The sequence below is a fragment of the Vipera ursinii genome (assembly GCF_947247035.1).
Source record: "Vipera ursinii genome assembly, chromosome: 1".
Classification (NCBI taxonomy): Eukaryota; Metazoa; Chordata; class Lepidosauria; order Squamata; family Viperidae; genus Vipera; species Vipera ursinii.
Genome location: NC_139512.1, coordinates 41,942,831 through 41,968,375, shown reverse-complemented (window position 1 = coordinate 41,968,375; position 25,545 = coordinate 41,942,831). Strand labels below are relative to the sequence as shown.

Here is a 25,545-nt window from a genome sequence, read left to right as displayed (position 1 = left end):
ACCATAGCCTTGACTATACGCACTTTTGTGGGCAGGGTGATGTCTCTGCTTTTTAGTGTGCTGTCTAGATTTGCCATGGTTTTCCTCCCCAGGAGCAAGCGTCTTTTAATTCCTTGGCTGCAGTCCACATCTGCAGTTATCTTGGAGCCCAGGAAAATAAAATCTGTAAAGGCAGGCTAGAATCTATTCATACAAATGCTTCAGTCATTATATTTATTGCATTCGTTTATTAAACGAATTTATTTGGTTGCCCAATTCACACAGGGTTACTCCAGGGGGCATCAACACACAATATATATTTCGAATATATATTTCGAATCTCGGAAGGGTATGGCTGACTGATGAAAACTAATAAGTTTGAAATGCATATCAGTCTCCCTTAATTCTTTGTTAGCAATTTAAAATTTACACAAATATGAGCTGTCACCAGTGTGACTACTGCCTGCCAATGGCCTTCAGGATAGGCTGAACTAAAGGTGTAGGGGCAAAATGTATATATGTATATATGTATATATGTGTATATGTGTATATATATATGTATATATATGTATACACATACACACATACATAATAAAACATCTGGTCATTTGTGTATTACAGTACTATAAATTCAGTAGAACCTCTATATATTCCAATATTTGAATGTGAGCTCCCTAAGAATGTTATTATTGCATGAAGCCCTTATAAGATCTGCATTTTTCCTACTAGACAATGTATACAATGTTTATGAAAAAGAATAAAGAGAGGAAATAAAATACTGTACCAAGACTGTTAAGCAGCTTTGCTCATTATTTCATTGTTCTAATTTCAGTGATTATTTTGCCTTAAAAAAAGACAGTTATTTTTTCTACCAATTACTTTGCAGTACAGTAGAGAAATGATTTTTACAGTGACACACTAACATCACCTTTGCCATGAACTGATACACATAAAGTATGCTGTAAATAAAAACTGTAACCAAAGACCTGTAGGATATTTAAATTTTGATTTAAATTTCTAATGCAACTTCTAAACAATCTCGGGTTTTTTCAGCTATACAGTGACTATATTGAATACACTGCAAGCCACAATTTTCTATTTGCTTTTTATTTGCTGAGATAGAGGACCAATGCTCTTCCAAAAGACTAGCTGCTATATCTACCACTATTTCATTTGCTCCTCCAGATTTAAATCCAACTATGTTAGCAATGAATTCATGCAGGTATTCCTCAATGTACGACTATAATTGAGCCCAGAATTACCGTCTTGTCTGCTTAACGGCTACAACAAAAAAGGTTGTAAAGCCATTGTGGTTAAGCGGGTCACCAGATTACCAAGCCTGATTTTACTACTTTTTGCTGCAATCATTAAGTGAACCTGTTTATTCAATAGATTTTTGACTAGAAACCAGAAATAAACACTCAAAACCATTCCCAAATGGCAAAAATTGCAATCCCATGACCTTTGGACACTGCAAATGGCTATAAATGAAAGCTGGTTGCCAAGTATCCAAAATGAGATCACATGATCGTGTAGGGGTGAAATTGGATCATAAATATCCTTTTGGGGGGGGGTCTGCTGTAACTTCAAATGGTTACTCAGTGACTGGTTAAGCAAGGACTTATTTTTGCTATCTAATTATAATATTTGAGGATACAAAGACATTTTTTTCTGAATTATTCAAGATTTCATTGCTTTGAGGTAAGTGTGGTTCTATTTCTTCTCCAGTTTTATGTTCCCATTATTCTTTTCATTTGCTTTTCTTAGTGTGGCTTTTAGTTTGATCATTTATTTCACTTAATTCAATTTCATCTCTCCTGAATGTTGGTTTTCTATGCTGTCATTCTGCCACCTTTTCTACACAAGCCTTTTTTCTCCTCTTTCCTCATAAAAATCTGGATTCTTCCAGCTAATCATGGTATAACTATACCTTTTGATTCATAGTTCATTACGCACTGAGGACATTCTCTGTTTCATGCATGAATACCAGCCAAGTCTGACCGAAACAGAATTCAGATTTGAGCCTGGTCATTTTTGAAACCAGTGCATTTTAAAGTAGTATACCACTGCCTGCAGCAATTCCTAATTCTTTGCAGACTGCAGAGAATAGTTTAATGATCTATAATTTGCTGGAGTTCTCCTACAAAAGTTATAATAATGTATGGTTTTATTTTTGATCATTGCATATAAGCATCCTACGTGCTTTAGATGTTATGAGAAATAGGAATGGTATTGTGACAGCTGGCGTAATGGACTACAGTGAAGTGGCAGTATAAGGAAGGAGCATATTCCAGAAGGAGAAGGAAGACAAGAAGCAGCGCATCTCAGAGCTGGAGAGGAGACAGAGGAAGAAAGTAAGGATAACCACTCCTTAGAATATCTCAGGGTGCATGCATAAGGCTGGGACTAACAAAGGCTTAGTCTGGCAAGAATCTGTCTGCTATGTGAAAGCAAATAAAGAACTGCCATCACTTATGGCCGAATTGTTCCCTGTCCGTCTGACAAATAGTCCTGAGATTACATCAGCATGAGGACTCACATATTAAATGTGCCCTTCCAGGTTCACATGGCAACAGCTTTGAGGCAAACTGAATCCTATTTATTGAAAGCTCAGTGTGAACTGTTAATCTAATGAAAGAGGCAGCGAAGACATTCAAATCCCCATGAAAGTTTTTCAGATGTTACTGGTCCATTTTTCCCAATAGCTTATCTGCTGCACAGTGCCTAGTGGTATTTTTACTGCCAAGCTTTTTGTATTGTATGCAGTAAATGCAGATCCTTGTGCATCTCTAGTAAGTACTCAGGGTACCTGCTTGATTACAGCCAATGATCTCTATATAAATTTATATACGTGGTGCCAGTTTAATTATCCATGGACTAGTTAGGTATACAAGCTTTATTAGCCTTTATCACTTTATATGTTATCTTAAAATACTGAAGGTTGGGAAGTGCTTATTTCTCAAATAATTGCTTAGACTCATGATTGCATATTTTGTTTTGTTTCTTTCATTTTATAAGGAAACTTCACTTTTCTTAAAATATGGAATACTGGGTCTCTGTTAGTTCTAAGGATGAGATCAAATTCTATTGAATTTCACTATTAGACTACTTATTAATCTATCTCTTTGTTCAAATCAGTAAAGCAAATTTTATACTGTAGAACTATGAAACTGAATTAACAAAAGAATTGTTACTTCCCTGCCTTTCTCTCAAATTTACAATCCAATATAACAACTATTCTTAAAACTGGCCTTAAAATGATTGTTTCAAGAATTAAATGGCAAAATATTAGTTCTACTTTCCTGCCTACCTTATCTCACTTGTTCAACATATTGGTAGAAATAATAAAGTGTCCACAGAATACTTTTAAAACCAAAACAATAGCTGGAACATGGTTGTCAACTAATACATGGAACACAATCTTCTTGAAGGATAGCTCTTCCAGTGGTATTTTTTTCTAAAATCTATACAAAGTTTTTAAATTAATTTTTATTTTAGAATATAAATATTTTAATGTTTCATATGTAAGCTTCATAGATTTTTAAAACAGTCAATTAATAATCAAGCCATTATTTTTCAACGTGGCTTTTGAATTTCATTTGCTTTGCTAGGATTTCCAACATCCTTCCTTTTTCAACTCTATTGCTTCCTCTGCAATTTTCTTGTGCAGAGATGATATTGTATGTGTCTATATAGGTATTTCTTTTCTGGGTTTTTTTGTTATCTGATGGCTGGTCATTTTAAATAAGTGCAAAAGTCTCTGCAGTCAAGTCCAAATCAGTACCAAAAGGGCTGTTCAAAGCAGTATCATGCTGGAATAATGTTATGCCATTTAACCACAACCTTCTCTGGATTAGCAATTGTGTCCCTCCATTGATCAGCAGCTTCTGCACTGTTACTGTCACTGCTTAACCAAACCTGCATGATAAGAAAAAACAAAGAATCATTATAAAGACTCCAAAAGCTGTTTTAGAAATTTATCTTGATCAGTGTATAAAAATCATGTTTATACAATGCAGAAGATGAATCAAGAACAGAGAGGATGCCAAGATGGTATACAAATATGCATTTTATTAAAATGGATTCTAATAAGATTATGATATCTTTTATTTTGTTTTTAGGATTTTGAAAAAGACTAATTTTTACATCCCATGATCTGGGATTTCTGCTTTAATACCTTCTGAGCATTTGATCTTTGTCTTCTAATAATACTTTACTTGTGTCTTATAAAATTACACTCTCTTACTTATAGTGATTCTTCTACTAAGATTGTTTTGAATTTTATTTCTGTTTTCCAGGCTGTAAGATATTCTATTTCATATTGTGTCATCTGCGTAATCTACAAATAACTTCAGGATTTAGCTTTATTGAATTCAATTTATGATATAGTTTTATGATGGATGGATGGATGTGGCTTCTGAGCTATTCACAAATTTATACTTCCTAACAATTTATAGAATGGAATTGAATGGATATTTGTATCTTCTGACAAATTTGAGTTGTAAATTTGAGATCGCTGATATAAAGTTGCATAAGAGGAAATTACTTATGATACAAAATTTATTCATAATGAGATAAAATTTCAAAGGATCTAGCCATAAAATTAAATCCATATTTAAAGAAATTGCTGAATATCACCTAAAAGGTAAAGGTAAAGGTTCCCCCGCACATGCGTGCTAGTTGTTTCCAACTCTAGGGGCTGGTGCTCATCTCCGTTTCAAAGCCGAAGAGCCAGCACTTGTCCGAGGACGTCTCCGTGGTCATGTGGCCGGCATGACTAGACGCCAAAGGTGCACGGAACGCTGTTACCTTCCCACCGGAGTGGTCCCTATTTTTCTACTTGCATTTTTACGTGCTTTCGAACTGCTAAGTGGGCAGAAGCTGGGACGAGTAACAGGTGCTCACTCTGCTAGCTAGACAATAATCAGCAAAATCTAGAGGGCTGCAGGCTTCCTATTCCTGTTTTATTTCAACCAGGATTATATTAATGGTAACATTTTTTTTTAAAAAAGCAAAGTCTATGGTCCATATAAATTTTAAGTTTTAGAATTCAGAAACTTGCATTGGGTGTCATAGGTGGAAAAAATAAAAACACCAACCTGTCCCAGGAAATGTTTTCTTCTCACTGAGCTCCTACTATAGAGTTTGATGAGAAAGTTTATTCCATGTTCATTCTGACTCAAAGGGAACATCAGGGTTTCTCCCCATTTTACTTGACTGTTAGTAGATTTCAGCAGACGAGTTTTTTTCTTATCAACCAATCCTTCAGTGCTGAGCATCTCAATCTTTACAAAAAAATCTATGGTAGAAGCAATGACTTTTTTTTAACATTTTCATTGTGTGAAGTTTGAAATCCCAAAGAAAATGTTGCTGATAATTATAACTGATGCAAAGTCTTTGAACATGATATACAAATGGGGAGAGGGGGAGCCACTGGGTGGATGCATTCTGATTCACAGATACACAGTGCTCTTAGAAACAAATCTCTGCTCACTGGAAAGCAGCTTCAGTATTTTTTTTTTAAATCCCATTTAAAAAAAATCCCATATATCCCACCCTTCTCCGAAGACTCAGGGCGGCTTACAATCTAAGAAGCACAAATTAATGTGCTTAGCAATAGCCTTCATTCTGTGTATATGCCTGATTATTAGGGCTTCCCCCCCCCCAAGTGGCATTTTTACAAAGTCAGCTTATTGCCCCCAACAATCTGGGACCTCATTTTACCTACCTCGGAAGGATGGAAGGCTGAGTCAACCTTGAGCCTGGTGTGACTCGAACCTGCACTAATTGCAGGCAGCTGGTGGTTACTTAAGGAGGCATTAGCCCACTGCTCCACCAAGGCAGTTCCCAGTATTAGGCTGTTATAAAGAGCAATGGAATTCACCTTTTGACTTAAAGTGCAGATTTTTGCTTTCCGACTCACTAATGCATACTTCCTGAAGTCGGTCCATTTCCTAGTGAAAACTTTCTGGATGATGCAACTTTGCCTGTTAAATTTGTCCACACCAGTCAACGAGCCTGCTGCTATCTCAATTGCAACATCCCCACAATAGTATAACCCTACTCAAACCTCTAAACATATTTGAATATCAAATAATAAACTTTAAGAAAGCATATTTTAAAATAAGCAAGATCAACTGGGAGGATTCAGAAGAAATCTTTTTAGTTTTACTTTTATGAATCTGAGAAGCCTAGATAGTAGATCAAGACATGACATATATATGACTGAATATAAAAGTCACTATACAGTCAGAAAAGAACAGTAGCAGCTACACAGAGATGTGTAGTTTTGTATTTAAACATGCTGTCTTTTATGGAGTTTGACCAATAAAACTATAGTATTTACTTGAGGACAATGGTGTGGATGAACTTGGAAGGTTCTGAGCTTCTAGAATTTGCAACTGGATCCGGCTGTTTACTGCTTGAAAACAGGTGCCTATTTTCAATTCTGCAGAACACACCTGCACAGAGAGTCAAAGAGCAGAGGAATGTTCCATCTTCACCTTATTCACAAATCAAATATTTTGTTACACAGGTGTAATAGAGTTTCATGTTGACAAAGAAACATCAGCCCTGTCTTTTTTTTTAAATGGCCTGATAATGCTGCTTTTGTATGCTACAGAGTTATGAGTTCTAACCCTTCCAAATTTGCCAGAATCAAGATTGGGATCCAAAAAGCTACTGTATATGTTTTTTGGAAAGTGCTTTCAGGATTTCTGTGGAAATTTTTAAAATGGCAGGGTCTCTTTTTTTCCAGATTATAAATTGTTTTTTTAAAAAACTGCCTTACATTTCTAAAGACTTTTTCATGAGGTTGGGATGACCTTTGGTTGATGGAATTCATTTCCTGGTTCTTTAGAGCCGGTTCTGGCAGATGTTAATAAGTGAAACTACAATACTACTTCCTTGTGTGAAATTCTATAGTGATGAATTTTTATAATTAAAATACTTTCATTACTAATGTAACTCCATTTCAGAGGAATGCCAATCTGTCCTACATAAGGAGAGTAAAGAAAGTGACCTTGATAGATATTTTCAAAAACCCATGCCACACAAAAAGGGCTTACAAATTGTAGGAAGCAAGATAATATTCAGAAGCAGGCAAAAACCTCCCTGATTCATGGAGTAAATGAAGGTAAGATACAGCACACTCTGCCTTGCAGGGTCTCTTATTGTAGCTGATCTCAAGAAATTATAGTTCTAATTTTCTTGTGGAGATATTAGCCATAGAAGTTAGGCCAGACCAGAAAATAATCGACAGACCTATTAACAGATCAAATCCTGTTAAGTGATCCAGCCTCAGAATAAAAACTACTATTATATTAGAGACATATAGCTATTGTAAATTTATAGCTGGGATGGAGGGGAATTTATAACAGGTGAAGGAAAAGAAGGAGTTGCAACGTACAAAGAATTAGAGCCTTTGCATCCTATTTATAATTTTTTCAGACATTACCTTTGTAGATAAAAAAGAACAGGTTGCAATTTGGCAATGGGATAAGTGAGTGTGGAAGTTTTAGCTAATAGGACTACAAGTGAGGGGACTCTTTTCTCCCTACACCCCCCCCCCTCCCAGCGTTGCGGACTTCTGACAAAAGTGGGGAAGAATCAATGAATATTAATAAAAGGACATGACAAAAAGCAATTATAGATTTCTGTTCCTGCATAAAACCCCATGGATCACCTTCAAGAATCCTTAGGATACTTTAACTTACTAAAGATTTGGAAGGAGGTGTTATCATCAGCCAATAATCCACTTCCTGTGAACTGAGGTCTCGCAGTGGCAAAATACATTCTCCTATAGTTTTTCTTCTGGGAATCAGAGATTGTACTTTGAACAAAAGTCTTGCAGTCTGGAGGAGTTGCAGTTTAATAGCAAACACAAAGGTTTCCATGAATTCAATGTCCTAGATGCAAGCGAAAGTCAAATATGAGATTTGGAAAAAAAAATCCTTTCCTATAATCACTCTCATATCTATGCTTTTATCAACTGACATATTCACATTATGGAACAATTTTGAAATATTTTGGTTTTTTTTAAAGTGCCACTTACATTGGAAGCTTCTTTTGGTAAACATCTGAATTGCACTGGTTTGTGTAGGGTGAGGATTCCTTTGATGGAAATTTGTGGGTGTTCTTCACAAGTAGATGACCAGTTCAAATCTTTGCACTACAAAATTGAAAATTAAACAATGCAACCTTGGAAAACACAACTACATGCTTAATTTCCTTATGTCAGTTTGCTTTATTTATGATTAACATTATTCATCTTCTCACTATAAAATATGGTTCTTCAACTTTATAAAATCTCAAGGCAACTGAAGAATCAACCCTTGCCGATTCAAATTATTGCATTAGATATTTATTGCTGAAAAAGTGATTCAATACTGGCTGTCTAAGATATAAGTTACATTAATGTCTCATTATTATATCTTCATGAATACTGAATAATTATTAAATATTAACAAAATAAAAATTCTAATGAAAATGAAGTAGATTAAAATACAAATTATTCTTTTTCCAAATAATGTTATATCTGAAGATGCACTGGTTTATGAAACAGTATATTCTCTGTACATAGTCTGTCCCAATTCAATTCCTCTCATTTTCAAATAAAAGGATTTCATACAGCAAAATTTGTATGGTATATCCTCTACTGCTAATAAAATCTAGCTAAATCAATAATGACATTCATATACGTAATAAAAAGTGCCATTGTCCATTAAGATTTGCTTAGATAAATCCATTGTTGACGGGGGCATTTTTCCTCCCTTCACACAAGATTTGTATATTTATGATAATTAATGTGCTTTTTTACATTTTTATCCGTTGTTTTTACATTTGGTGTTTTATATGATTGTGCACTGCCTAGTATAACTTTTGGTGAGACAGGTGGTTTTACAAATTCAATAAATAAACCTTTGTCAACCTAATGGTTCTTGCCTAACAGCTGAGTTTAGGATATAAACTTGATTTTTTTTCACCAGCGCCCCTAATGTAACCATTCAAGAACCAGTAACTGAATGCTTTTTAGGATTACTTACTTTCAAGATGGTGATCCATATCTGTTCAACAGAAAAAATGTAGCACACCTTCACATTCAGCCTGCCAAATTCTCTTTCATCACCTGATAATGTAATTGTATCTGGGGATAAATCCAAAAAACATTTTTGAAACTTGTTTTCAAAGGCTGAAAAAACATTAGTTTATCCAGTGAACTCATACTTCTTTTTAAAAACCTGTTCTCATGACTTAAATATTTATCCCTACTGCCAAGAAATGCCAGTTGTTATGTATAAGGAAATACATGTGTTTGATATAAATCAAATATGTCAATGTTTCAGCCATTTATGAGTAATCCTATCTAAATGTTTCATAAAAGGTGTTTTCAAAATTACATAAACAATATAGTGGGTTGCCAACTTTCTTCTTTGGCATACACATGCACTGGCAGAACCAGAGAGATTAAACTTTTCACCAGTTTGGTATCCCTCTGCCAAGCAAAGTTTATGCTAAACAGCACAGGACCAATGTCATAAAATAAGTGGCAGATGAATCCAAAACAATGTACTATACTAAGCTTTAGTTTACAGCAATCTTTGCCAACCTGCCACTTTTCAGATGCAGTAGGACTGCAATTCCCAGAATTCTGAACAAGCATGACTTAACAAAGGATGCACTGTGTCAAAAACACTTTCAGTAAAGTTCACGCCAGTGTAGTGTGAAAAATATTTCTTTATACCAGGGGTAGGCAACCTTGGCTCTTTTATGACTCGTGGACTTCAACTCCCAGAATTCCTGAGCATGGCTGGCTCAGGAATTCTGGGAGTTGTAGTCCACGAGTCATAAAAGAGCCAAGGTTGCCTACCCCTGCTTTATACCAATATAATGCTGGCTTCCTTGCTGTCAGCTTTGGAGCAGGGATTTCATGAGCGTCAACTTGAAAAGTCATTTCATTCTCTTAACCCCATTATTTTCTACATGGGACCCTCACTTACTACTCAATATTTGCTTATTTCCTACAGACAGAACAATTTTGTTTTAATGGATTTTCCCAGTCCTTGGCTCTCTTTTTCCCTATTCAGAATTTCCAATCATTTTTTCCACCTAAAAAAAGCACTGGCGTTTAAAGAGAGTATGTGGTTCAGCCATGCCATATTTGTACCAATTCATATTATAGTTACATATCTGAATATATATAGATAAAGAAGTTTCCATGTGGAAAATAAGGAGGTCAGCAAACCACTATTATGAACTTCCTCTACTCTGGATATAATAGCTTTCCATTAAAGAGAGAGAGGCTTCTTTCTTTTAATACAGAGGATTAAAAAATGTGTAACTCATGCTTCTCTTTATTATATCAAGTACTGTAGTCTAGGAAGTCATGCAACATATTTTAACTAGGTCTTATTTTTGTTGGGTTCAATCAACTTAAGTTCTAAGTCAAAATATATTTTGATTTTTTTATAAAAACATAATGTAGGACCTCTATTGGCCTACATCTTTAGCATGTTTGTACCAGATATTTCTGGACATCACAGAACTCTCTCATCATATGAGACCCATTTTACCCAATCTCTAGTAGAAGCAAGACAAGACAACATGGTTTATTACCTAAGCTCCTATTACTACCTTGTGAATTTGTTCTGGAGGAGGTGCTGCTTGGTACACTGGAGGGGGAATCATGCCTCTTCAACAAACAAAAAAAAGTCTGATTAGTTAAAACAAAACAAAACAACAATAGGGAAATACAGAAACTAGGTGTGAGATTGAAATATATTATTAAGGAATTACAGCTAGTCCTCAATTTATGACTTATGACTGATCGTTTGACAACAATTTGCAGTTATGACACTCAGAAAAAGTTACTTACAACTCATCCTCAAAGTTACAACCAGTGCACTACCCTGGCAGTCATGTGATTGCAATTCAGGCACTTGGCAACTGACTTGAATTTAAGACAGTTGCAGCATCTTGTTATGCAATCATGATTTGTGGCAGGCTTCTGAGAAACAAAGTCAATTGGGGAAGCCAATTTTGTTTAACAACTGATTTGCTTAATGATTGCAGTAAAAGTGGTTGTGAAACTGGATCCAGTCTCTTAATGCCTTATCATTTAGCAACTGATGTGGTCTTAAGTCAAAGACTACCTGTGATCAATCATTTACAATTATTGATTACAATTATTAATAAAGCTTGGTACTACAGTAACACTAAATAACACTTATTTACCTGAAGAAATCGGTGGGGTGGACTTGTAAGATCAAACATAGAATGGCTTAAGGAGGAAGAGCAGGGCAATGTGCTACTTCTTAAGTCACAAACTGAAAAAAGAAACAGAAAAGGAAGCCCATCTTGAAAATTTCATGATCAATTTAGTTTTTTAAAAAATTCTACATCAGAATGGGGTTGATAAGAGGTTGCTATAAAATGCTGTAAAATTTCATAATTTAGTTTGATTCATAACCACGTGAGAAATTGCTATCACTTCCCCTAAGAATAGACAAGGCTAACTCTGTGTCATTTAAACAATCACAATTAAAAATATGGGAAATCAGTGCAAGACATCACCACTTAAAATGTTACAAATTAACTGCATTTCAGTAGAAGACAACCAGACATTTCTAATATTCTAGACCAGGGGTCGGCAACCTCGGCTCTTTTATGACTCGTGGACTTCAACTCCCAGAATTCCTGAGCCAGCTATGCTGACTCAGGAATTCTGGGAGTTGAAGTCCACGAGTCATAAAAGAGCCGAGGTTGCCGACCCCTGTTCTAGACAGTACAGGAGGAGAGCTGTGTCAATCTATATAGGCAATAATAGGAGGAGTCTGGTATCATCTTTTCCTATTAACGAATATCATGAAACTGCATGAACTTTCATGAGCTACAGCACACGTGCTTGATAAAGTGAGCTGTAGCTCACAGAAGCTTATGCCTTTTAATACAGCCTGCTAGTCAGAAAAAGATTTGTTTCTAATGTTCTAACCATAGCAAACAATGGCAACCGAAGAAGATCAGAGCTTTTATTATGCAAGAGTAGGTCAGGTGGCTCTCTATTCTGACTGCTATTAGGGACAAAACTGGAAACATATATTAATTGCCAACAAAAGAAAAAAATAACACTGGAAAAAGACAAGAACTGAAGCAGAGGTTGAATCTTTTATTAGAAAAGGACTGCCCAACTTTATGACAGAGAGAGTTTTCCTTTATACCCCTTGCATTCCTTTAAATCAGACATGTCAAACACAAGGCCCGGGGGCCGGATCCGGCCCACAAAGTGGTTTCATGTGGCTTGCGAAGCCATCCTGGAAACAGTGAGGGAACGGCCCCCACTGCCTTGGCCCTGGCCCAGAGACCCTCCTTCTGCCAGAGATCCTCAGACCTGTCCCACTCCTGCCCAGGCCCCCATAGGCACTCTTGATGTGAACGATGTAGAGCTGGCCATGCCCACCCAGTAGGCCACACGCACTCTAGCCACGCCCACCCAGTAGGCCACGCCCACCCTGGCCATAACCACCCGGCCCCTTGAGGGTAACCGCAATGCTGATGCGGCCCTCAATGAAATTGAGTTTGACACCCCTGCTTTAAATTTTCCCTACCAAGAACGTAACACAAGGCAAACAGAGCCACACTTTAACTCCTACATGAATCGACATGACACTACAGCACAAGACTGCAATGGCAAGAAGCAAAAAAGTCAACAAGGTAACAAGAAGTCCTGTCATAGGTTCTATGAACATCAAGCAGGTCTGAAAAAGCTTCACACCCATCTAGAACTGAGTCAGTAAAAATTAAACAGCGGAATCAAGTGACAAAAAGAGCACAGTATGAAAGCAAGAGTCTTCAACTTAGGATTTTAAAATATACTTTTAAAATTTAACAGGGCACAAGACCATATAAAAAATTGATACATGTCCAAAATTGCAACAAAACAGACCAGACTAACATGGAGACTCTGTATTTTTACCTGCATTCAGACACTCAGCATCAGAAAGATACAACAGCATGCAAACCAGTTAATGTTCTACGGATATTTAAATAGCTTCGTACAGCCTGAATAGCCTTAGCAACATCTGAGTGTAAGTCAGTCTAATATGTACATGCATGCATGTATAAAAGCACATACGTACACATACATGAAATATATATCCAGTATGAACAGACATACAATATCTACTTACATAGTACAATGTAAGTGAGCTGCTCACCTACAGGAAATCTTACTTCCCTATGCCGAATATTTTGTGTTTAATAGCTGTTCCCCTCTCAATATTCCATTCACACAGCACTCCAACTAATCTAAACTAACAACAACAGATAACTGTGACTGCTGCAATACTAGCTGAGCTGGAAAACATTTGAAAGGAAAGCAACCCAACTAAAGGCCAGAAAGTAGTATGAATAGCAGTTAGAAAAATCAAAGATGATGCCACACAAAATATCTAAACTTGGTTCCAATAGCAAAAACACAGCACATTTTGTTCCTATTTCAGTACAAAATTCTTAAAATACCACAACTACACCAAACTGGCTTTCAAGTGTTACAGAATGCTTGTGAAAAACTACTGATTAATCCTCTAAAGCAAAACCATTCAGTTGGGCTTGAAATTTTCCGTAATTCACCTGGTCGGTCTATGTCAAATAGTGATCATCCTTAAACTATTTTCTTCTTTAGACAATATCTGCAGCTTCTGCTTCCAAGAAATGCAGTCCACATAAATACCACGAAGATTTATCTTCTCAAGTAAAGCTGCTCTTTAAATTAACTTGTTCTTCTTCCTTTCAAGGTTTTGCACCTAGAGTATGTAGCTTTAGGGCAGGGGTCTTCAAACTCGGCCCTTTTATGACTCATGGACTTCAACTCCCAGAATTCCTCAGCCAGCATGCCTGGCTGAGAAATTCTGGGAGTTGAAGTCCATGAGTCATAAAAGGGCCGAGTTTGAAGACCCATGCTTTAGGGCATTAAAGAGCTTGAATATCTTGCCCAAAAACTAAATACAAATACAAGAATGACCTGAAAGAACAAAATACAAGACTGTACTAATAGGAGCAGTCTAAATGGAAGGCTATTTAGGGAATCAATCAGAAATAGACACATAAGACATGTAGAATAATATTAGTCTTGTTTTGGAAAATAGTTTTTAGGACATTTATGCTTTCCTAGTTTAAGGCAGGCTTATTTTATTCACAACTAATATAAAAAGGCAGAATTCATGTCCGCTGTCTTCTAATTCTATTCTTTAAAGTGGGGGAAATGCATGATGTTACAACTGATGAACTCTTTTACCTGACCCATATAATCTCCTGTTCGCCATTTTTTCTTTGTGGGCTCGACTGAAATCCGGAGAAAGAGGTGGCAGTTGCATATAGAATGGGTTATATACCACATCAGGAGGAGGTCTTTGATGGTATATACCAGAAAGTTCTGCTTTCCGATCACTGAAAGACGTTACAACTGAACCTGAAAAGTATGATATGATATATGTATATTATTAGGCAGATCAAATGGATATGGCTGTTTGGCCAGTCTACAGCAAAACTTTATGGCAGTCATTACCCATTTGGAGAAATGTCGAAGGGAAGATCATACCCTTTAAAACTGGGAAGCCAGGAAGCATTGTTGGTCCCAATGAAATGATACCAAATTGTCCAAGTAACAAGTCACTGTTGGAGCTATTCCCCACCCCTGCCTCAAAAAAAAAAGTATTGCTTCCAAAGATGGCCAAGATGGTGAGGAAAAAATGTAGGGAATTGATTCAAGCGGAAGGCCAATACTCACTTTGGAAAGAAGGAAATATATGGGTGAAGGGGGAGCAGGATCTTTTCATAAGGCAAACTGTTTACCAGATTGACAGGCCAATGCCATGACTACCAAAAAGACTGTTGTTGTTGTTAGCTGCGAAGTCGTGTCCGACCCATCGCAACCACATGGACAACGTTCCTCCAGGCCTTCCTGTCCTCTACCATCTTCTGGAGTCTATTTAAGCTCACGCCTACTGCTTCAGTGACTCCATCCAGCCACCTCATTCTCTGTCGTCCCCTTCTTCTCTTGCCCTCAATCTTTCCCAGCATTAGGCTCTTCTGCAGTGAGTCCTTCCTTCTCATAAGGTGGCCAAAGTATTTGAGTTTCAACTTCAGGATCTGGCCTTCTAAATAGCAGTCAGGGTTGATCTCCTCTAGGACTGACTGGTTTGATCGCCTTGCAGTCCAAGGGACTCGCAGGAGTCTTCTCCAGCACCATAGCTCAAAGGCCTCAATTCTTTGATGCTCAGCCTTTCTTACGGTCCAACTTTCACAGCCATACATTGCAACTGGGAAGACCATTGCCTTGACTATACACACTTTTGTTGACAGGGTGATGTCTCTGCTTTTTAGTGTGCTGTCTAGATTTGCCATGGCTTTCCTCCCAAGGAGCAAGCGTCTTTTAATTTCTTGGCTACAGTCCCCATCTGCAGTGATATTGGAGCCTAGGAAAATAAAATCTGTCACTACCTCCATTTCTTCCCCATCTATTTGCCAGGAATTGAGAGGGCCGGATGCCATGATCTTGGTTTTCTTAATGTTAAGTTTCAACCCAAGTTTTGCACTCTCCTTCTTCACCCGCAACAAGAGGCTCTTTAGTTCTTCTTCACTTTCTGCCATTAGAGTGGTATCATCTGCATATCTTAGGTTGTTGATATTTCTTCCGGCATAGAAATAATGAAAGAAATAATCATGAAAGAACTTGGAGTGATACAGAAAGAACAAGAAGGAGCCCTCAGTCCAAAAGTAGCATGGATGCTTTAAGATAGACACATAATTAGGTCTTTCATGAATTGCTTCTGTGGGTTAAAGAAAAATGTTTGGGAAAAACAAACAAGGAAAGAATGCCATCACTGAAGAGAGGACCAAGGGTCATGCATCAAGTATCAGAAAATGAGATTTGATAATACCAATAAAGAAGAATATTTGTAGCTCGGGATTGACCTCTGAGCCAGGTTAATTTTCTTGCAGGTGTTTCATTACCCAAACTAGGTAACATCATCATGCTAGCCTTTGCTAGCACTGATGATGTTATCTAGTTTGTGTAATGAAACCTCTGCAAAAAACCCCACAACCCAGCTCAGACAGCACCAAGGACTCCTCAATTTGATATGCAAGGATTGTTTCCATGTGATGTCTTCAAAAGCTTTCTCCCCCTGTATGAATGCAGGGATGACTTTGGGCAAGGAAGGCATGAATTGTTAAAGGAAGTGAAAGGGCAACTCAGTCCTAGAAATATGGAAAACACGAGGAAGAAATCTGAAATAATTCCACCATGATTTTTTCTGGTATAAGAGAGAAATAGGAGAGAGGGTGGAGAAAAACACTTTCAAGATTCTGTTATTCTACCTCACTACAATAAAGCAGCATACCTAGAATCCCTACAGTGCCTATCTCTTGACTTGGCCTATCTCAAAGGGCTGACATCAATCCCGAAAGCCTCGCTACTTTCTTCAGAAAGGCATCAAACCTTGCTGTTAGATTTTTAAACCTGGCAATAGATCTGAAGGGCACTCTGATGTTCTCAGAAGACGCTGCTAAAGCATTATTAGGTCATCAACAGCAAATGCATGTACAAATAATTAATCAACACAATGCCATGATACAACTAATGCAGCAATTGTGGTTTGCCTCAAACAGCGGCAGGTCAAAAGCTTGCACCTCAAGCAGTTTGGATCAATGTCAGCCCTTCCAGGGAGACTAGTTTTGTTGCCAATAATGTTCCACGCTACACCATCATCTACTAGATGACCCACTGTTGCATTCCTCCTCGATATTTCTTTCTTCTGCCTTCAGTCACTTTTGTTTTCTTTCATACTTTGGATCTCCAATTTTTTCCTGTCACTTTTTAAAGGACTGTACACCGAAAAAACTAACAGCAGGACCCTGCTATAAATGAGGGAAAGAAGCAAGTGAGTGTTCTTGCTGCCATACATTTTTCCTCTAATGTGTTTTCTAAGTTATAAAGCTGCTTTTACTTCTAAATTCCCAAGATTTAGTTTGCAAATACAACCATGGATTAGCTAATGTAAATGAGTTTTCCTCCATGAGAGATTTGTGGTGTTAGTCAGTTTCTAAATAGTATAAGTAAATAAGCACACTTGTAAGTTGCTTTGGTCTTCTGTTTGCAGGCAGTCATATGCATCCTTGGTATCTTGTTTCATACCCAGTGGAAATTATGCTTAATCACTTAAACAACTTTATAGAAGCTAACCATACTCAACCTAAAAATTATAGACCTATATCGCTTTTGAATACAGATTATAAGATTTTTGCTAAAGTATTGGCTAATAGATTAATGCAAGTTTTGAAACAAATGATTCATAGTGATCAATCGAGATTTATGTCTGGAAGGTATATGAAATATAATGTAAGACAAATTGTAAATTTGCTTGAATACTTGGATAAGAACAACCAAGTCCCTGCAGCGTTGATATTTTTGGATGCAGAGAAAGCTTTTGATCAATTGAATTGGCAATTCTTATTTAGAGTTGTTGAGGAAATGAACTTTGGAGAAGGATTCTTACATTCTATTAAAGCTATATATCAACAACAAACTGCACAAATTATAATTAATGGGGGGCTAACAGAGATGTTTAAAATTAAAAGAGGTACAAGACAGGGATGCCCCCTATCACCATTGTTGTTTGTATTAACGTTAGAGATTTTATTAATTAAAATTCGAGAGTCCTCTATGATAAAGGGAATTAAAATAAAACAGAATGATTACAGATTGAGAGCTTTTGCTGATGACTTGGTTGTGACATTATCTCAACCGATACAATTGGTTATAGATTTGATGGAAATTATAACTCAGTATGGTAAGGTTTCAGGATTTAAGGTAAATAGTAGTAAGACTAAGATATTGTCTAAGAATATGTCTATGAGTGAAAGGGAAATGTTACCGTATATACTTGAGTATAAGCCGACTCGAGTATAAGCCGAGACCCCCAATTTCACCCCCCAAAACTGGAAAAAGTTATTGACTCGAGTATAAGCCGATCCGCCGTTCTGCAAGCCTCTGCCGCCAGCAGAGGCTCGATCCGCCATTTTGCAAGCCTGAATACACAGGAATACCCTGTGTGGCCGCGGCTCTCGGGGAAGCCCTGGCTGTCCGCTTCCTCGCTCCACGCTGCCATTCGGGGCCCACGTGTTCCCCGGGCAAATCGCGGCGCCCAGCAGGCGAGGAAACACGCCCGCTCCAGTCGCCCCCCCTTCCCTCAGGAGACGCGAAGCAAGTGACCGCCCGGAGCTTACCGAGGACTTGCGCGCGGCCGAGGCTTCGGTGCTTCCAAGATCGCGTGCACCTCTCCCAAGCCGCCGCCGTACGGAGACCTGCCGAAGTTTGGGGAGGTTTGGGGAGGTGCGCGCGCACCTCCCCAAACCTCCCCAAACGTCGGCAGGTCTCCGTTCCTCCTGCCAACGTTTGGGGAGGTTTGGGCGCCTCCCCAAACGTCGGCAGGTCTCCGTTCCTCCGCGCAGACCTGACGACGTTTGGGGAGGTTTGGGCGCCTCCCCAAACCTCCCCAAACGTCGGCAGGTCTCCGTTCCTCCTGCCGACGTTTGGGGAGGTTTGGGCGCCTCCCCAAACCTCCCCAAACGTCGGCAGGTCTCCGTTCCTCCTGCCGACGTTTGGGGAGGGTTGGGCGCCTCCCCAAACGTCGGCAGGTCTCCGTTCCTCCGCGCAGACCTGACGACGTTTGGGGAGGTTTGGGCGCCTCCCCAAACCTCCCCAAACGTCGGCAGGTCTCCGTTCCTCCTGCCGACGTTTGGGGAGGTTTGGGCGCCTCCCCAAACGTCGGCAGGTCTCCGTTCCTCCGCGCAGACCTGACGACGTTTGGGGAGGTTTGGGCGCCTCCCCAAACCTCCCCAAACGTCGGCAGGTCTCCGTTCCTCCTGCCGACGTTTGGGGAGGTTTGGGCGCCTCCCCAAACGTCGGCAGGTCTCCGTTCCTCCGCGCAGACCTGACGACGTTTGGGGAGGTTTGGGCGCCTCCCCAAACCTCCCCAAACGTCGGCAGGTCTCCGTTCCTCCGCGCAGACCTGACGACGTTTGGGGAGGTTTGGGCGCCTCCCCAAACCTCCCCAAACGTCGGCAGGTCTCCGTTCCTCCTGCCGACGTTTGGGGAGGTTTGGGCGCCTCCCCAAACCTCCCCAAACGTCGGCAGGTCTCCGTTCCTCCTGCCGACATTTGGGGAGGTTTGGGCGCCTCCCCAAACGTCGGCAGGTCTCCGTTCCTCCGCGCAGACCTGACGACGTTTGGGGAGGTTTGGGCGCCTCCCCAAACCTCCCCAAACGTCGGCAGGTCTCCGTTCCTCCTGCCGACGTTTGGGGAGGTTTGGGCGCCTCCCCAAACCTCCCCAAACGTCGGCAGGTCTCCGTTCCTCCTGCCAACATTTGGGGAGGTTTGGGCGCCTCCCCAAACGTCGGCAGGTCTCCGTTCCTCCGTACAGACCTGCCGACGTTTGGGGAGGTTTGGGCGCCTCCCCAAACCTCCCCAAACGTCGGCAGGTCTCCGTTCCTCCACGCAGACCTGACGACGTTTGGGGAGGTTTGGGCGCCTCCCCAAACCTCCCCAAACGTCGGCAGGTCTCCGTTCCTCCTGCCGACGTTTGGGGAGGTTTGGGCGCCTCCCCAAACCTCCCCAAACGTCGGCAGGTCTCCGTTCCTCCTGCCGACGTTTGGGGAGGTTTGGGCGCCTCCCCAAACGTCGGCAGGTCTCCGTTCCTCCGAACAGACCTGACGACGTTTGGGGAGGTTTGGGCGCCTCCCCAAACCTCCCCAAACGTCGGCAGGTCTCGTGTTCCTCCTGCCGACATTTGGGGAGGTTTGGGCGCCTCCCCAAACGTCGGCAGGTCTCCGTTCCTCCGCGCAGACCTGCCGACGTTTGGGGAGGTTTGGGCGCCTCCCCAAACCTCCCCAAACCTCGGCAGGTCTCCGTTCCTCCTGCCGACGTTTGGGGAGGTTTGGGCGCCTCCCCAAACCTCCCCAAACGTCGGCAGGTCTTCGCGGAGGAACGGAGACCTGCCGACGTTTGGGGAGGTTTGGGGAGGCGCCCAAACCTCCCCAAACGTCGGCAGGTCTGCGCGGAGGAACGGAGACCTGCCGACGTTTGGGGAGGTTTGGGGAGGCGCCCAAACCTCCCCAAACGTCGGCAGGAGGAACGGAGACCTGCCGACGTTTGGGGAGGCGCCCAAACCTCCCCAAATGTCGGCAGGAGGAACGGAGACCTGCCGACGTTTGGGGTGGTTTGGGGAGGCGCCCAAACCTCCCCAAACGTCGGCAGGAGGAACGGACACCTGCCGACGTTTGGGGAGGTTTGGGGAGGCGCCCATTCCTCCCCAAATGTCGGCAGGAGGAACGGAGACCTGCCGACGTTTGGGGAGGTTTGGGGAGGCGCCCAAACCTCCCCAAACGTCGGCAGGTCTGCACGGAGGAACGGAGACCTGCCGGCGTTTGGGGAGGTTTGGGGAGGCGCCCAAACCTCCCCAAACGTCGGCAGGAGGAACGGAGACCTGCCGACGTTTGGGGAGGTTTGGGGAGGCGCCCAAACCTCCCCAAACGTCGGCAGGAGGAACGGAGACCTGCCGACGTTTGGGGAGGTTTGGGGAGGCGCCCAAACCTCCCCAAACTTCGGCAGGTCTGCGCGGAGGAACGGAGACCTGCTGACGTTTGGGGAGGCGCCCAAACCTCCCCAAATGTCGGCAGGAGGAACGGAGACCTGCCGACGTTTGGGGAGGTTTGGGGAGGCGCCCAAACCTCCCCAAATGTCGGCAGGTCTCCGTTCCTCCACGCCCTGCCTGCCTGCTTCTTTCCGCTGCGGAAAGAAGCAGGCAGGCAAGGCGCGGAGGTCCGGAGACCTGCCGACGTTTGGGGAGGTTTGGGGAGGTGCGCGCGCACCTCCCCAAACCTCCCCAAACTTCGGCAGGTCTCCGGATGGCGGTGGCTTGGGAGAGGTGCGCGCGATCCCGGAAGCACCAAAGCCTCGGCCGCGCACAAGTCCTCGGTAAGTTTTTTTGTTGACTGGAGTATAAGCCGAAGTGGAATTTTTCAGCCCAAAAAGTGGGCTGAAAAATTCGGCTTATACTCAAGTATATACGGTAATTAAACTAACAGGTTTTGAAATAGTAAAAAAGGTTAAGTATTTGGGAGTGTATATTGCAGCTTCAAATGCAAAATTATATAAGAATAACTATGAAACATTATGGTTGAAGATACAAAAGGATTTAAATAATTGGAAAAATTTACAATTATTTCTATTGGGAAGAATCGCAGTTGTTAAAATGAATGTTCTGCCGAAGTTTCTCTTTTTGTTTCAAATGACACCTACATTGAAAAAGGATGCCAACCTTGATGAATGGCAGAAGGGTATTAATAAATTTATTTGGGCGGGGGAAAAACCAAGAGTTAAATTTAAGATTTTTTCTCTCCCCTTGTCTCCTGCTTTCCAGCAAGAACCCAGTACACAACAATGCTTGGAATTGAGCATTTCAGAAAAAGAAGGAATTGCAAGTATCCTCTCGTATCCTCTCTATATCATATGGCTAGCTGGGCAATTCTGGGAGTTGGACTTCACATCTTAAAACTGCCAAGTTTGAGAAATGCTGCTCTACATTATAAAACCATAAGTGCAAATTCAATGTGCAAACCTTTCATTCTAGAATTGTTATGTGGCTAAAACTATGTTTGAGAATAGTTTAAATATTTAAGAGCTAAAATTTCCAGTAACACAAAACATTTGACTTTTTTTTTAGATTGTAAGGCCAAAAATACACTGTGCTCTAAACTTGTGGCTCGCGCAACTCTCTGCTCTGAGAGTCCTTGAGGTGCACACATTTCACAATAAGATACTGTTCTTTCATTCAATAGACTCCAGGGACAAGTAAGGCTAGCAAGTTCAGAAGTACAAACAAAAGAGCACATTGTCACGAGAAGGGAACTATATCTGGCTGAAACAAGACCTTTGCTCTATTGTCCAATCCAGATTTAAGTCATGCAGCTGGAATAAAAACTATTATCTGGGGAAAAAACCAGCAGTTTTTAAAAAGTTTGATCTGTATGTTTAAATAATAAAAAAGACTAAAACCAATCTCAGTAGAAGACAGGAGTTTTCTTGCACATGGTGAATGAAATGCATTTTAGGTTAACAAGTGGTGGATAGGACAGACTTCTCTGAAGTCACAGAATAATCCGAAACAGTAAGAATACTGTACATATTTTAATAACCTACAATCCATTGTAGAATTTAGAAAAAAAATCAACCATTACAATACAGTACAGTATATATTATTTTTGGTCTTACTTTTTACTAAGCCACAGTCAAAAATAGCTAACAACCCAAAACAGTCAGACACAAATAAAAACATCAAATAAAATGAAACAAACCCTATGGGGAAAAGCTGTGTTTTTCCTTTATTCATTAAAGCTAAAGAGTATATTGGCCTGCTTCTATTTCAATGTTGTTTGTGTAGAGGGGACTGGAGAGAACCGGAGGAAGCTGTCTACCTAGTTTTACAAACGGTCACTGCTACACGCAGTGCTTTTTTTGTAATAGAAAAAGGTGCCGGAACTCACACATGTCATACACCCCGCCTTGTCTACCCTGCAAGTTTCCATCCAAAAAAGGTGCCGGAACTCCATTCTGAGCGTTCTATGAGAAAAAAAGCCCTGGCTACATGTATCTATATAGTTTGATCTTGAGTCTTAATTAGCAATTTGAAGTGGTAATCAATTGCATAGGCAAGTTTCCAATGCATCTAAAGGCAGCCTGTCAAAAAGAAACATTAATTTTACACTCTTTCATCTTTTTACCTTGAAGTCCCCCAAGATGTGGATTACCAAGATTTCGAGGTTGGATGTAAGCAAGTTTGAACTGAGGAACTACAAAGGGTATTTCTTTGCCACCTGGTGGGAACTTAGAGAGAAGATAATCTTCTGAACAGCCAACCTGCCTTTTCATGGATACAGAAGACAAAGGAGGTTTCTCCACTACTTTTGATCTATATTTGTCAGCAACTGCAGACTGTTTCTCCAGAGAGGCTGCGATAAAACACAGAAAGAAGCAAACGCATCAGTACTCAGTTCATAACCTTTTGTATTTTAAAAGGGTCACATTTCCAACATATTGATTGGGATATGGAGTATCAATTTTGAGAAGGTTTGCAATGATTCTAAAATATTATAACTGATGATTTCAACCATTTGTCAGTGTTAGTTCACAGAATCAGTCACAGAATCAGTAAATTACCAATTTACTTAAAATGATAAATGTTGACAAAACTTAATTCTAATCATTACAGTGTATATGTACACTGGAAAAAGGGTAAAGTGCCAGTTGACTGGAGTATGGCCTATTTTATGCCTCTTTAAGCAGCTGTAAAATATTTTGATTTTGGCAAACCATTTCATAAAGTACAACATGACATTCTGATTAGCAAGCTAGCAAGTGTGGGCTAGATAGTATGGCTACCTAGGAGCTGAATAACTGATTGAAAAACGGAGTTGAAAGTCTACCCATCAAATTGGAAAGAGGTACATTTAGTGACTGTTCAAAGTTACAACAGCACTGAAAAAAAGTGAGTTACGACTATTTTTCACACTTCCTACCTTTGCAGCCTCCCCATGGTCATATGATCAAAATTCAGATGCTTGGCAACTGGCTCACATTTATGATGGTTGCAGTGTCCCAGGGTCACGTAATTACCTTTTGTCACCTTCTGACAAGCAAAGTCAACGGGGAAGCCAGATTCACTTAACAACCATCTTACTAACTTAACTGCAGTGATTCACTTAATAATTGTGCCAAGAAAGGCTGTAAAACGGGGCAAAAATTCACTTATCAACTGTCTTGCTTAGTAACAGAAATGTTGGGCTCAATGGTGGTCACACATCGAGAACTACCTGCACAATCGTTAGAGTTCAAGTGAAAGTGAGGGAGGGAGGGTCTGCTCAGGGTCCCGCCGGTAAGAGATTGCCGGCGGGTGACACCCAGGGATAGGGCCTTCTCAGTGGGGGCGCCTGCCCTCTGGAACCAGCTGCCGGTGGAGCTGAGGACTGCTCCCGACCTCCGATCATTCCGCCGGGGCCTGAAGACCTGGCTCTTTGAGCTCTCGGGCCCAGGCTGAGGAAAAATTTATTTTAATTGGGGTTTTTAATTGTACAGGGTTGGTTTAATCTTTTTTAAATTGGGTTTTAACTTTTGTATGGTTGATTTTTAACTCCCTGTAAACCGCCCTGAGTCCTCAGGGAAAGGGCGGTATATAAATGCAATAAAATAAATAAATAAATAAATAAATAAATAAATAAATAAATAAATAAATAAATAAATAAATAAAGTGAGGCAATGGTTACTAGTTTTGTCATGTCACCATTAAAACATTTAAGATATTTAAATTAGCTGAACTTACCATCATGCTTTTCTTTATCAATATATAAACATCCTCTACAACAATTCTTAATGCATTCTGTTGCCATTACTGCTTCTAAGCAAGCTGGAAGCAATGAAGAAGGCAGACCTAGAAATTATTAGAAAATTAGATCAGAAATACAGAAAAATTCCTCTCCAGCCACCCATCTTAAAGTTGCCAATGTTGAGAAATACTGGTCTAGGCAATAGCTATTTCCCAGTGCAAAATTATGTGTAATACTGTAGAAGCTCCTATGAAGGAGATCTACTCTGCTTCTCCAACGTCAATGTGGCATTGCAGTGGCTTATAGGGGATCCCCAAAGACACCCTGTAAAGTATAATTTCTCTGTGTCCTGTCTTCCTGCTGAAGTATACTGCTATATTCTTTCTCATCATTTCATTGGGATTAAATTGAATCCAGGTTTTCTCACCCCAAAACCAGTAATTTTTTTTTAAAAAAAATTATGCTTGAGATTTGTACAAGACAAAGTATCAACCTCAAGTACAATTTTATTTCTAAGAATATGTCTGGCTTAGAAACGCCTGGGACATTCTTCGGGGGGAAAAACCCCATGATTGTATGGGGGGAGGGTTACAGCTTTGTAGAATTTTTTGTTTGATTTTGGAAATATGCCATCTTATAAACAAATACTTTTAACTTATCTATCTAAACGACTTACAAGGCTGCCTACCTTATATAATAATCCTAGGCAGCTCACAATAAAATAAAATAAAAAATATGAGCCATAGTGGCACAGTGGTCAGAATGCAGTATTGTAATTCTGCTGACTGCCACCAGTTTGATCCTGACCAGCTCAAGGTTGACTTAGCCTTCCATCCTTCTGAGATCAGTAAATGAGGAGCCAGACTGTTGGGGGCAATAGGTAAGTCTGTAAACCGCCTAGAGAGGGCTATAAGCAGGGCTTTTTTTGTCATAGAATGCCAAGAATGGAGTTCTGGCACCTTTTTTGGATGGAACCTTGTAGGGTAGGCAAGGCGGGTTGTATGACATGTGTGAGTTCTGGTACCTTTTTTTTTTTTAACAAAAAAAGCACTGGCTGTAAGGGACTGTGAAACAGTATATACGGTAAGTCTAAGTGCTATTGCTAAAACAACAACATAAAAATACTTCATAC

General features: G+C 40.3%; 1 protein-coding gene across 3 annotated transcripts in view; it reads right to left on the bottom strand.

Annotated features, from left to right (window-relative positions):
* Nucleotides 1-414: 414 nt before the first annotated feature.
* TC2N (tandem C2 domains, nuclear) overlaps nucleotides 415-25,545 on the bottom strand; it is a 46,045-nt gene continuing 20,914 nt past the window's right edge. For 2 of the 3 annotated variants that reach the window (XM_083379492.1, XM_083379493.1), the window contains exons 2-12: nucleotides 24,410-24,517; nucleotides 22,815-23,042; nucleotides 14,270-14,443; nucleotides 11,212-11,303; nucleotides 10,594-10,669; nucleotides 9,024-9,124; nucleotides 8,033-8,149; nucleotides 7,695-7,886; nucleotides 6,326-6,440; nucleotides 5,079-5,278; nucleotides 415-3,897 (exon numbers count right to left, since the gene is read on the bottom strand). In XM_083379492.1, the coding sequence (XP_083235618.1) occupies nucleotides 3,787-3,897; nucleotides 5,079-5,278; nucleotides 6,326-6,440; nucleotides 7,695-7,886; nucleotides 8,033-8,149; nucleotides 9,024-9,124; nucleotides 10,594-10,669; nucleotides 11,212-11,303; nucleotides 14,270-14,443; nucleotides 22,815-23,042; nucleotides 24,410-24,476 (1,473 nt within the window). In that variant the 5' untranslated portion in view covers nucleotides 24,477-24,517 and the 3' untranslated portion in view covers nucleotides 415-3,786. The remainder of the gene's footprint in view (nucleotides 3,898-5,078; nucleotides 5,279-6,325; nucleotides 6,441-7,694; nucleotides 7,887-8,032; nucleotides 8,150-9,023; nucleotides 9,125-10,593; nucleotides 10,670-11,211; nucleotides 11,304-14,269; nucleotides 14,444-22,814; nucleotides 23,043-24,409; nucleotides 24,518-25,545) is intronic. The other variant, XM_083379494.1, reaches the window with a different exon arrangement.